At 34.0% G+C, this 13,165-nt stretch overlaps 1 protein-coding gene across 2 annotated transcripts; it reads left to right on the plus strand.

Annotated features, from left to right (window-relative positions):
- The first annotated feature begins 533 nt into the window (after nucleotides 1-533).
- Nucleotides 534-10,687, plus strand: LOC111378958 (protein misato homolog 1). 2 transcript variants are annotated; one of them, XM_023002260.1, is made up of 9 exons: nucleotides 534-821; nucleotides 1,218-1,319; nucleotides 1,479-1,524; nucleotides 2,444-2,519; nucleotides 3,703-4,063; nucleotides 6,386-6,635; nucleotides 7,163-7,405; nucleotides 7,491-7,610; nucleotides 10,039-10,687. In XM_023002260.1, the coding sequence occupies exons 1-9, from the start codon at nucleotides 750-752 to the stop codon at nucleotides 10,485-10,487; spliced, it is 1,719 nt and encodes a 572-aa protein (XP_022858028.1). In that variant the 5' UTR covers nucleotides 534-749; the 3' UTR covers nucleotides 10,488-10,687. The 2 variants fall into 2 exon arrangements, with proteins under 2 accessions (XP_022858028.1, XP_022858029.1); XM_023002261.1 differs by lacking the exons at nucleotides 534-821; nucleotides 1,218-1,319; nucleotides 1,479-1,524 and having other exon boundaries at nucleotides 3,691-4,063; nucleotides 10,039-10,487.
- Nucleotides 10,688-13,165: the final 2,478 nt, after the last annotated feature.

Below are 13,165 nucleotides of genomic sequence, written 5' to 3' on the forward strand. Positions count from 1 at the left end.
CAAAACCCATAAAATTAATTGGATTTGTGAATGCTGATGCTCAAATTCAAGAAAGTAAAGAGAATTATCTTGATTCTTCACCACCAAAAATGCTTTATTATTGATTAGGTGTGGTTTGATCGTGGGCAGCAAGGTGGCCTTGGAGGAAGAAGATGACTATTATTATTATTATTATTATTATTTTGGCTTTTTGAGTGGAAAAGGTCATTTGATGAAATTGCCCCTTGAAATTAAATCACAATTTGGACGAAAGTTTGGAACCATTTTTCTGTAAAATTATAACCTATCCACCGTTTCTAACTTTCCACGAACTTGCCCCCCACCCCACCTCATACGCGCACACCCATTACATGCATAGATTATGGCTCCGTTTGGTAACTATTTTTTTAAAATATATTTTTTCTCTTCTTTTTAATCACACATTTTTTATTAAAATAATATTATACTTAAATTAAAAACTTTACCTTATTACATAATCACATATTTCACTTTAATTTAGTATTCTAAATTAAACACCGTGTATATGCACATATATAGCTACTGTGTTCTTCAAAACTTCAGTTCAGCAAAATAATTGCCCTTAAACCCTTCATCCTCAGGATAAATTGCATTCTGCATGTTTATTGGAATAATTGGTTTGGTTATAATTTAGCTCGATAAAGCTTAAAATATCATCCATTCTCGGTTTAATAAGAAGGCTTAATTCATTATTGTGTTTAATTTTGTTCCCGTTTTTGTTCTAAGCAAGAATGAGGGAAATCGCGACAGTCCAAGTTGGAAGCTATGCAAACTTCATTGGCTCTCACTTTTGGAATTTCCAGGTGCGAAAAATATACATTTGTTTATTGCAGTCAATATTAATTTATGCCTCCCGTTTTTTCGAGCCGTGGCTAAGAAAGTTGTATTTTTTTTATTTTTTTTTAATTATAGTGGGTAGTTTTAATAAAGCTACAAAATTTATGAACAAGTAGGCAAATGAAGAAGATAATAGCCATTTTAGAAGGGTTTTTGTGATTTTTAAATTATGGCTGAGGAATGTACTAGTAATTGAACACTCAACTATTTTTGTGTATCGGACTTAATGATTTTCGAATAATATCTGATTTCATTTTTTTTTCTTTGGGGGACTATTAGAACCTGTATGAGGTTCAGCGATTTTGTATCTATTCCTCTTCCATTTCATTGGTGAATGATATTTCTTGTTTTAAATGTTGAAGGATGAATTGCTTGGGTTGGCTGACAATCCTGAGTGTGATGAAATATTTAAAAATCACAACCTCGACATGAATGTCCTCTACCGAAGTGGTGAAACTCACCAGGTAAATTCATTTGCAATTGAACTCAGCAGGATAGTTGACACGTTCCTTCTTCCTTTGCTGTTTCTGAATTTACTATGACTTGCTTGATCTTCCTTCACCTTTAATTTCAAGTGCAAATGGTGATAATCTTTTTGTTTATTGGGTGTTTATCATGTTCAGGGTATTCCTACATACACTCCTCGATTGGTTTCTGTTGATTTTCAAGGTATGAAAATTTTAATGCTGATCCACCATAACAACCTTCTTTTATGGCTTATGATTTCACTTACATTTTAATGGAAGTATTGATACTGTTAATATCTTGATCAGTTTATCAACACAAAGTCAGTGAAAAAATCATTAAACTGCGATGAAAAAGATACCAGTGACTCAAACCATGCTAAAGAAAACGTAAATATATATCAAATGAATTTATTGGTATTGAGTCAATCTTTAATTCTGTGATGGACGGCTGCTTTACAGTCTTGAGTACCAATCATGACTATTTATTGGAATTGAAGATCTATAATAATTTAAGAAAATGAGATGCGTGAGATCTACCCAACTGAGTAAGTAGTGATGAAGCAAATAAGGCATTTAGCTGAGGTCAAACTAAAATTAAACGAACAACTTTGGAGGCTGTTGCTATGAATTATCAGAAAGGGAGGAGGGGGGAAGGAATTATGGGAAAGGAGTAGAGTTAGTTCTACTGGTGTACTTTTAGCACTGTACTTGTTTTATTTTTATTTTTATTTTTTATATAATAGTTCTTTGTGGAATATATGGTTGCTTCTTTACTTATGTTCTGGGTATTAACTTCAAAAGTTAATTATTGGTTTCATTTTTAATAATTAGTTGAGTCACCTTTGTTGCTCTCATCTACTAAGCTTGAACCGAAAAGATAAATTGGATATTATTTCTATGAGATTTTACCTTTTTGGGGAGGGATTTGGTGTTCTGAAAGGATTGTAAGGCTCTCCAGGAAGTTGGTGAATAATAAGACGTGATCTTCAGTCTGATTGGCATATGCTGTTGTCATGCTCACACACACACACACATATATATAGTGATTACCCTAATGGAAGGACAAGCGATAATGTTTTTCTTCTATCAAAATTATGTATTGATGTATATACTTTTATCAGGATCCCTAGGGTCTGTGAGCTCGCAAGGAACTTTATACAATGAAGCCCCAGCCCCACCAGGCGGTGTTTCAACATGGTAAGACTTTATTTATTTATTTTGTTTTTACAATTGATGATAGTCATTTCCTTTAGAAGTATGTTATGAAGTAATTCAAGGATTGACGACTCGGTCATATTGACGCTCAAAATGTCATAGACTCATAGTTTTTGAGTTGGGGTTATGATTGTGTTCCCTTTAGTGTTGATTATTAAGCTTACACTTGTTACCTTGATTTGCAATCATAATATCAGTTTCTTTCTAATTTTTGTTTTTCATATTCTTCTTATTTCATTATTTCTCCGGGTGCAACTTTAATGAGCTGAACTCCATGTACTTTTACTTATGATACATGGGTATGCTTCTTCTTCTTTTTTTCTTCTTCCTTTCAGATAAGCATTTTATTCTACCATTTTTTTCCTATAAGTATCAGTGGAATACTTAAATTTCAATCAGTGCAATAATCAATTCTTATTGTGGCCTCCAACTTTTTATCTGTACTTTCCCAATGTATGGGCCACTATAGCTTATAATGGTATGCTTTGAACCTTTGAAGTGAGGGAACAAAGTGCAAAATTGAAGTGAGGAACCCTTATTTCTAGGGCTATGGGGAACATTTTCCACTTTGTATCTAGCTATTTTATTATTATTATTATTATTATTTTTAATTTTACACAGAGAGCTGTTGGCTTTATTGAATTGTTTACAAATTAATTTAAGAATCTTTTTTCTGAAGCAATCATTTGCTTCCTTTCAGTCGGTTGCAAAGCTCGCAAGGAAAAGTGAGCTTGGAGGAAACTTGCTTATATGTAGCTTGCAGTTTTATTGCATTTTCATCTCTTTCTTTGTAGGAGGCAGTTAGCAATCTCATGCTATCTTGGACTTTGTTAACTTTTGGATTTTTGGCAGTATGTTAAGAACTAAAAGACAGAATTTAAAAGAAAATGACATGGAACTTTGCAGTTTGCATTACCTAATTGTAAATAATCTTTGATGACTCTAGATGGATGTTAGATCTCTTTGTCGAATATTGGTTAAGTATTTTCATGTTCATTCTTCTGTATACTCTGTAAAATGCTCAATTTAAGACATAATTGCTGCTTTTCTTAAGCTTTGGATGTGCTAATTGTGCTTTGTAGTTAAGTGGCATGTAGAGACAACATTCCTTTTGCCATCTGATTTGGCATTTATATGAATTAAATGTCTCCAGATCAATGTGTAGGACTGGTGGTGTCACGACTTGTGCATCTGAGCCTTTGAAAAAGAACTTGTTCTTAGAAAGTTTGTACTTGGAAGATGAAGACGTGGGTAATGCAAGTTTTGATAGTGGGAAGAATGGTTCTAGGAGTGAAATTCAAGATAAAGACATTGTTGAATGTCTAGAAAATGGAGTTCGATATTGGACAGACTTCTCGAAAGTTCATTATCACCCACGGAGTTTGTATGAATTAAGTGGATTGTGGATGGACATTGAGGATTTTGACAATTATGGAGTTGGAAGAGATGCATTTTCTGGGGGCCTACGTGCAGAAGAAATAGGCGAGAGGCTTCGTTTTTTCATTGAAGAATGTGATCACATTCAGGTACTTCTTACACTTCAGACCTCTTTTATTTTATTTTGAAAACCTTTTAGTCTGAAGATTGTCGCAATCCCTTCATTTGATCAGTAATTTAAATGGGAGAAAAACTCTTCATCTTCGGGAAATCCGATGCCTTTGTCTAAAATTCTTGGAAATTTATCCATCTAATCTAGACAAACTTTCCACTGCATTTTTGCTAGGTAGTGAATTTTGATCTCATTCGTTGCACTTCCCAGTAATAAGGGTTAAGTAATCTGCCTTCAATATATGACAGTTGTTTCCCCTACTGTTTCCCTGATACTGACATAATTACTTAACCACTTTATGAAATTAAACCGTGTCGTATCGTGTCCCTGTCGGGTTTCTTTGTCAGTGCTTGCTAGCTTTCAGTAAAGGATTGATCTAAAATTAAGCCTTGTCAATGCTAAGGTTTAAGGGGTTTGGTTACTGATGTGGAGATTGAGATTTCATCAAATGGGATTTTATCTGTTAGCATGACAGATGAAATTTTCAGTACATTAATTAAACCATTGCACCATTAATAATATTCTAATATGATATCAGAGTGGGTTTAATTTCATTTTGGGTTAAACTTGCAAGTTTTTGTTCTCCGACGAGTGGCTTTGTGTTGCTGATCAAATTTTCTTATTTGATTAGATATTCTCATCTAGCCAAATTCTTTTATATATATATATATATATATATTCTGTCCAGCCAAGTCTTTTTTTGTTCTTGGTTTAATTTGAATTTCAATTTCCAATTAATTCAAATTTTGTTAGATGTTAGCTATTCTTGTTGCTTTCTTCTTGGAAAGATTTGGTTTCCAAGGAGATCGAGAATAAGTTTTGAAATTTTATTAGGCACTTGTTTGGAGCCGATTTTTACCTCATTTTTAGAGGTTTCTGGTCTGTTAATTCTGTCCAGCCAAGTCTTTTTTTGTTCTTGGTTTAATTTGAATTTCAATTTCCAATTAATTCAAATTTTGTTAGATGTTAGCTATTCTTGTTGCTTTCTTCTTGGAAAGATTTGGTTTCCAAGGAATCGAGAATAAGTTTTGAAATTTTATTAGGCACTTGTTTGGAGCCGATTTTTACCTCATTTTTAGAGGTTTCTGGTCTGTTAATTCCCAGCAACATTCGGACCCTCTATCAATCAATGTCTGATTTTGTAAATTTTTAGGAAAAGAACTTTGACTTGTGAAGGTGTGATGGCAGAAGGATTTTCATTCTTCCCAAACTACCGTCCAAATGATAAAAGGAAATGTGAATGTGTAGGGTTAATAATAGAGAGGGTATTTTGGTAAACATTGGATGACAAATTGGGGTATTAAACTCCACCTCATTTTCAACGGCTTCTGTACCCATAGTAAATGCTCTGACATTTGAATAAATAATAGTGATTTTTAAAATTACATGTCTACTATTGTAAAATGCAAATTCTCATTTTAATGGCCACCAAATAGGGGCTAGATTTATTGATACTAGAATTATATTGAAGAAAATCATGTTATTTTTTCATCAAATTTATTTACATTACATCTGTTTTTTAGCCTCCTCATATGCTAGGGGTTCCTGTTTCATTAGTCTTTCCTTCATCTATAAGAATAGTACTGGTACTATGCATGAATATTCGGAGTGCTACTATTATATATGGTCTATTCTTGGTTTGTCTAGTTATTAAAATCATTTGAGGTTCTTGTTTTGGCATCGTTCATTATATTTGTGGGTGTCTCTTTCAAGTCTCGATAAGGATTTGATTAAATTGATGGATGATGATTTTCTTGCTTACCAACTTTGAATTCTTTGTTTGACTTGGTTGCATGCAAGCAATTTTGAAGTATCTTTTGATCCTTGGAAGAGGAAGATTTGATTGGATCAATTTAATTTTCAAACTCAAGTTGAATGCAAGTAAACCATATTGAGATTGAGGGAAGATATTGAAAATATGGAAAGATTGTAAAGAATAATATCCATGATATTTTTTCAATTGTGTTGGATTATTTTTCTTAATAGTTGATTCTATAGTTATCACACAATCTTTCCTTTTAGAATTATTTATAATCCTATAAGTAGGGTCTTTTACTCTGTAATAGAAACACAAGTTTATTATATACAATCAATAATATTCTAAGTTTCTAACATGATATACGATTTCTTTACTGATCATGGAATGGTTCTAGAAATGAAATGTTTATGTATGCCATAAGAAATCTTGTCCATGCTTGACCACTAATCAATAGATTGTTTTTGAACAAATGTCACTGTTTAGGTTTGATTTTAACCCCCAGTGACAATTTCTTCTTCTTATCTGTTTCTTCTTTGGCAGGGAATCCAATTTGTTGTCGATGATGCCGGAGGATTTTCTGGTGTAGCTGGGGAGTTTTTGGAGAATATTGCAGATGAGTACGCAAATATTCCAGTGCTACTATACAGTGTCCATAGTCCTGATACTTGTATAGATCCAAAGAGCAAGAAGCAGACAATCTCCCGCAAACTTCATGATGTAGTTTCATTTTCAAGGTTATCAGCTTCCTGTAAATTGGTTGTGCCAGTTGGTTTGCCATCCTTCAGTATGAGTAAGCATTACCAACATGGGCTCAGTTTTTTTGTTTTCCATTTTCAGTATATAGAAAGGATTATTTGGGCAGCTTTATGACAAGGATGCATAACCTTCTTGTGAATGTCTATGCATCTGAATGAATAATGAAAACAGATGGCTTTAGTGCTTGACGTAAAACAAAAAGTAAAGATAAATGATTTTGAGGTCTTAACTGATGAAAATGTGATGTGAACTGTTATACTCTGCAATTTGTTTAAATATTTTAAGTTAAGATTATCTGAATTAAAATAATCACATATTTTATATATAATGGAGACCACACTATTCAATTCATAATGTGAATATCATATGCCAAAACAACTTAATTTCAAATTTTTCATTTTTATCCAAAGTATTCCAACGTGGATTGTTCTCTCTCTCTCTCTCTCTCTGTGTGTTTTGGGTGGAGCTTTTCATCCTAGTCTCCGTGAAAACATTTATTATCTGCATACATAGTGGTTTTGCTAATTTTGTTTTCCTTATTTTCTATTTTATTTTATGAAGGTAGAACTTCCTCGTTTCTTCGCATGAAGGATGAAAAGCCTTACCACACCAGTGCAGTTTATGCATCTGCAATACACTCAATCAGTCTCCCTTTTCGAATGGAACAACTAGGGCCGAGTGCACAGTCAAGCTACACATGCGGTGCAATGGCTGTCAATGACCTTGTCCAGATGCTAGCAGGCCAAGCTCGGCAGAATATGGTTAGCATTTTGGACGTTTCTATGCCAGCACCTTCTTTAACTGGTAGAATATCTGTCCCTCTCCATCTTGTTCCCTTTCTTTGCGAATCCCCTTTTGTTTTTGCTGAAGTGTCCAACTATTTAACTAGGGTACCCAGTGCCACAATCTTTGCTGGAGAATTTGCAGCCATTGACCCCAGAGATAGCGGATGATGTTGAAGACTTTCAAGCAGTGGAATCCATGACCATTCATGGAGTCTATAGAGCAGGTAATGCTTATTCTCTTGTACATTTTGCCATCTACTTGGACAATTCATTTCTGTTTTCCTGCTTCATGATCTAACCTCCCATGAACACTGAATATGTGTCTTGAGAGGTTCATTCTTTGGCGGTGGTTCTCATTTCTAACCTTTCTTTCGTTAAGAAATGGTCCTGTAAATTGCGAAGCATATTTGTTTAGAATGAACTGAAATACTGCCTTCATGCGTCCTGTAAACTTCCATGTGATGATGTGATATTGTTTGACTAGAATAGAGAGGCTAGGTTTCATCTTCTGCGAGATGTTCATCAATTATGATTCAGATATCTGAACGCCAATTTATCATAACATCTGTATGTGACTAGTTGCCGAGTGGACAATAATTGTAATTAGAATAATTTTCAGGCCACAGAGTGTGGAAAAGAAGGGAGCAAACATTTTGTTTATTGTACCATCCTGTTATGTTTAGCAATTTTTTTAAAACCGACCCAGGCATCGACCTGGAAATTAAAAAGGATCAAGGGTCAAATGGTTGAATCGGGATAAAAATATAAAAAATGTATAAAATATACAAATAAAGAAAAGAATGAAAAGCAAGTCTTTTCAAATTAAATCACAAAAAGACTATATTAAGCTATTTATTACTTAAAACATATAATTAACAACAGTAATCTAATACAATCAACAAATTAAAGTGCTATTCGATCCAGTTGCATAATGTAAAATAATTACGACTCAACTCCAACATAATGGCTCCGATATAGCTAGCCCTTTTAGGTACTTGAATATTGCCTAGTTGTTCGGGTCCATTTACGGCGCGCTCTACCACTGAGCTAATAGCCCGTTGTGCGAGCCTCCCACTGGGGGCCCGCTATGCCAAAAGCGAAAGAAATTCCATCCCTCTCTTTCCTTTTTTCGCCCCCATGTCGCCACACGGGGGGACATGGGGACAATAACGTTAAGCAAACAATAGTGAATAATTTTAACAACATGAAATTTTAAATAGTTATAATTTAAAACTTAGAAAGTTTTGCATCATCTGACGTCTATCACTAATAAAAAATGTCAAGTAATAATTGAATCCAAAAAGTGCACTAAACATAAAAGATTAAGTCCTTGTTTGAGCCACATTATTCAACAAGAATGGACTTTTGAATAGTGTATTGACAGGAAATATGTGGTTAAAAAATAAGAAAAAGTTTTGGATTTACATATAATATTATTTTATTGAAAAATGTGTGGTTGAAATGATATCATATCACTGTTTAAAAATGTATTTTTTTTTTAAAGAATGTGAGTCAAACACACTCTAAATAGTTAAATAATATCTTCGTCGTTTTCCTCTATAAGCTTTAATCCTTGATCACTTGAACCGCCAAAATTTTCAAAGCATTATAGTTAGACATAATAGATAATACAATAAACTAGTGGCCTGCCTCTTACTAATAATATTTTCAGAGCAAGAAACCAAGTAATGCAGGGGAGGAGAAGAACAAAACTTAAGTTCCTATGCTAATGAAAAAGTTTTGGATTAAACAATGGCACAACAAGATCTACTGTCTTAAAATTTTTGGATTAAACAAAAGTTTTTGGAAATGTTTATGGATTAAACAGTTCTGGTATTACAAAAAGTCAACCACCGCTGACATTGTTTTCCAAGAACCAGTCTTCTTTCTCCATAGCCACTTACCCCCAAATTTTAAGCCCCTTGGAGTGGGGCATATTCTGATGTTTGATCAATTTTTTGACGTCCTCCAACAGAGGGGTGGGGGAGTACGGTATTGAGTATTGACAAAGAATTATACATAAAAGAAAAAGGGAACTACAAAATCCAACGAATTTCCCAAATCAAATATGAAAATTGTTATTCTAAACCTACAAAATATGGAAAATAAAAACTTCTTATCCCTAAATTAATTGAAATCTTGGAGGAAAATATTAATATTTCTGAATAAAGAACACAATGAAAAATCTAGGCGTTTAGAAGAAATTGAACCTGCTTTAGAAGTTAACCCGTTAATGGAAGAACACAATCTAGAATATGGAGCCAAGAACAAAGTAGAGGAATTTGGAAGAAATACCTTTGATGGATATGGCTGTGGCATAGTGAAGAGAAGAGGAGAAAGACAATGCTTTTGAAATTGTAATGAAAATGAAAATAAGGGTTTTGTTTTCCTTTTCCTCCTTTTTCTCGGGTTCCTTCGAACCGGTAGAGGGTCATGGTTTTCTTATAAACTGGCCAGTTCGATGGATATTTAGAACTAAATGGGTTTATAAATCAAACCGGATAGAATTTCGGACCGGTTCCCGGTTTTCCCGGTTGAACCGGCCAGTCCGGTCAGATTTTTACAACATTGATGTTTAGTGCTGCATAAAAACACTTCCCTAGTAATCAAATGTGTTCCGCATTTTTGTGTTCTTTTTCTTTCTAAATTCAGGATCTCAACGAGCCTCGATTTCTGAAGTTAAAGATGCAGTACAAGCTGCTTATGATAATGCAGTAACAAGGCCAAAATTCTCGCATCTATCTGTAGCACGTTGTCCTCTTCCTATACCCCTGCCTTTTCCTTCTATATTTGGGAACCTTGTTGGTCAACATGGGGAACTTCTCGATATGGCAATTTCAGATTCTGCATCAGGAGGGTCACTTGAATTCCACTCAATTCCCATGGCAGCAAGATTGCGTTCTAGCAATGCTATTTTGCCGCTTCTGGAAAATAGGTTGGAAAATCTTCGCAAGTTTGGTATTGCTCGAGGAGCTCTAGGGACGGAGTTACTTAGAAACTGGGGTTTTGGGATGGATGAACTTGAAGACATGGGCGAGACGCTGTCTAAAATGGTTACCACACTGAAGCCTTATTCTGAAGAGTCGTCGGATTCTGATTAAGGTTGTATATCAGAGCAGAAAGTGAAACTTGAGAAAGTTGGTAGTCTGTTTTGTGTACCATATTTATCAAGAAAATTGGGTTGACATTATTTTGTAGTTTCTTAGTCTCGGAGGTAACTTTTGACTTTTTAAAAGCTTTGTAACAAGCCCTTAGTATTGAATCATTATCTATACTCAGTTGAAAATTTTGTTCATAATAATGTTCAACATGGTCCAGTATTATGTACTGAAATTTGTATCCGGGTATAGGAGATCAGAGCTGTATTATGTATACAATTATATATGTAACCTCGACAGTCTTCTCAAAATAGGAATACATCTAATACGTATAATCTTCACCATCACACACAGATCTATATCTTCGTCCAAATGCCTCGAGAAAACAAAGATCAATACCAAAAGAAGCAACTTTTCTATTCAGGATGGTTTCCCTTTTCACACAAGCGAAGTGTGATCATTAAAGGCCTCAAATCTTTTTTTGATAGGTATTAAAGGTGTTGGAAAAAATGGGCTAGTGGATGATTTTGACATAAAATTTGTGTGGGACATGTTGGTCAAATTTGGAAGATCGAAGTTGATTCTTGTTCTCCCACGTAAGAGCGTTGAAATCATATATTTATTTGCCAAAATTGATGAATGAATGAATGAATGAAAAATTGGAGCTCAAAAATGATCATTGGAAGATGGTTTATGTGGGAAATAAAACTAGTCCCACATAGGAAAATGAAGAATGTATGAACCACTTTATATAGGATTACATTTTGAAAGGGTATAATCATGTGTAGCAAGGAGGTTCTTTCCACGTGTGTGTGCAAGTGGGTTGCAAATTGCAGACCTAAATTGCCTTCGAACATTGAACTTGTATACGGGCACGACCTGCGTACACGAATGGTGAACAGAACGGAACAAAAATTGACCAAGTTGGAATGTCTACGTTTTGCAATTTTTTGCTTTTTTCTACTGATCTTTGAGTTTTCGAAAACTGCCAAAAACTCCAGAAATTGAAGCAACTCCAGTGTTTATTGCTATGGAGTTAATAGACATATTTAAACTTATATAAAATGTAATTTTTCCAGCAGTTTCATCACATACAAAAACACACGAAAATAGGAGAAAAATATTTTGCAATTTTTCTTGTCTGCATCTCGATTTCTGTTCAGTGTCGTCATTGTGGTGATATTGCTTGGATACTAGTCATTTCGTCGGAGTAGTTACTGTGGTGCTTAGATTCTACAGATTTTACTGTTATATCTTGGGAAACAGATGCTTTGATTAGACCTCAAGCATTTACGGTGAGGGGGGAATCTGTTTTAGGGAAACTGTGTTCGCACAGGCCTCGGGTTGAAAATTATTTATTTAGCGATTTACACGTTTGCAATTTACCAGATTCATATATTTTGTAATTTACTTGTTTTATATTTATGTTAGAAATAAAAATGGAAAAAATATATATGTATCTGATTTTTTGCTAACGGTTGGTAAATATAATTCGGTATATGTATGTTACATATATGGTATTTCTAGGTGTAAGTGCAGATACAGTAAGCTATCTGTAAATATGGTGGTAAGCTGTATATACGATATGCTTAAAATTGATATCTAAACTACATATACGATATGCGATAATCCGATTTCATTAATACCTCTATATTCCAACAAAAGGCCCCAAGTCTGAACACCAATCTGTACAAAATACACTCAAATATGGTACTAGTGTCATAGTACTCAGCAAATGACCACCTTTTCTTCTTGGCTGAACCAATTATAACAAAACGATGAACAACAAAGGATAAATTCTTGATAAATTTAGAGTCGACTAAACATGATATTTATCTGTCAAGGTAATTGTGCATTTATAGTTTATGCTAGGGATTATGCAATTGTGCATGTTTGAGGTGGCCTAATATGATTGTTAATGATACTGATTGTGCGTTTAGGATGATATAATCTACTGTAATTATTTTCATGTGTGACGTAAGAATCACATGTATACAAGATTATGGATCTCAGAAACAACAACCTGGTAAACCCAATTATGAAAAACACAGTGGCTGTTCATCCATATGGATGGACTGCTTTGAGATATCGTGCCGATAACTCGGGAGTATGGTCTTCCTTATCAATTATCATTACCATAATAGAGTCCCATTTCTTCGTGGTCATGAGAGTTATATTTGAAGAAGGTATTGAGAAACTGGGCTCATTGCCCACGTTAATAATGGGATGTAGTGACACCAAAGGCTTCCACTACCCAAAGATTATTATTATTATTATTATTATTATTATGGACTGCTTTGAGATATCGTGCCGATAACTCGGGAGTATGGTCTTCCTTATCAATTATCATTACCATAATAGAGTCCCATTTCTTCGTGGTCATGAGAGTTATATTTGAAGAAGGTATTGAGAAACTGGGCTCATTGCCCACGTTAATAATGGGATGTAGTGACACCAAAGGCTTCCACTACCCAAAGATTATTATTATTATTATTATTATTATTATTATTTATTTTATTTTTTTTGGGAGGAAAAAACTAAAATTAAAATTCCGATTTTTAACACTTTTTTGGAAAAATACGCCAAGAAAATTACAATTTTAAAGCCTTACAATTATTGTAACTTCTCATAGAGCTACAACAATTATTGAGAAGTTTCATTATTGCAACTTTTTTTTTTTT

This window comes from Olea europaea, unplaced genomic scaffold, assembly GCF_002742605.1.
Source record: "Olea europaea var. sylvestris unplaced genomic scaffold, O_europaea_v1 scaffold1907, whole genome shotgun sequence".
NCBI lineage: Eukaryota > Viridiplantae > Streptophyta > Magnoliopsida > Lamiales > Oleaceae > Olea > Olea europaea.

Bases quoted from the DNA above. Each gene is read 5' to 3' on its own strand.
- LOC111378958 (XM_023002260.1), top strand. From the start codon at position 750: ATGAGGGAAATCGCGACAGTCCAAGTTGGAAGCTATGCAAACTTCATT. The intron at 1,320-1,478 runs GTAAATTCATTT...TATCATGTTCAG, and splicing joins GAAGTGGTGAAACTCACCAG to GGTATTCCTACATACACTCC. The intron at 7,611-10,038 runs GTAATGCTTATT...TTCTAAATTCAG, and splicing joins TCATGGAGTCTATAGAGCAG to GATCTCAACGAGCCTCGATT.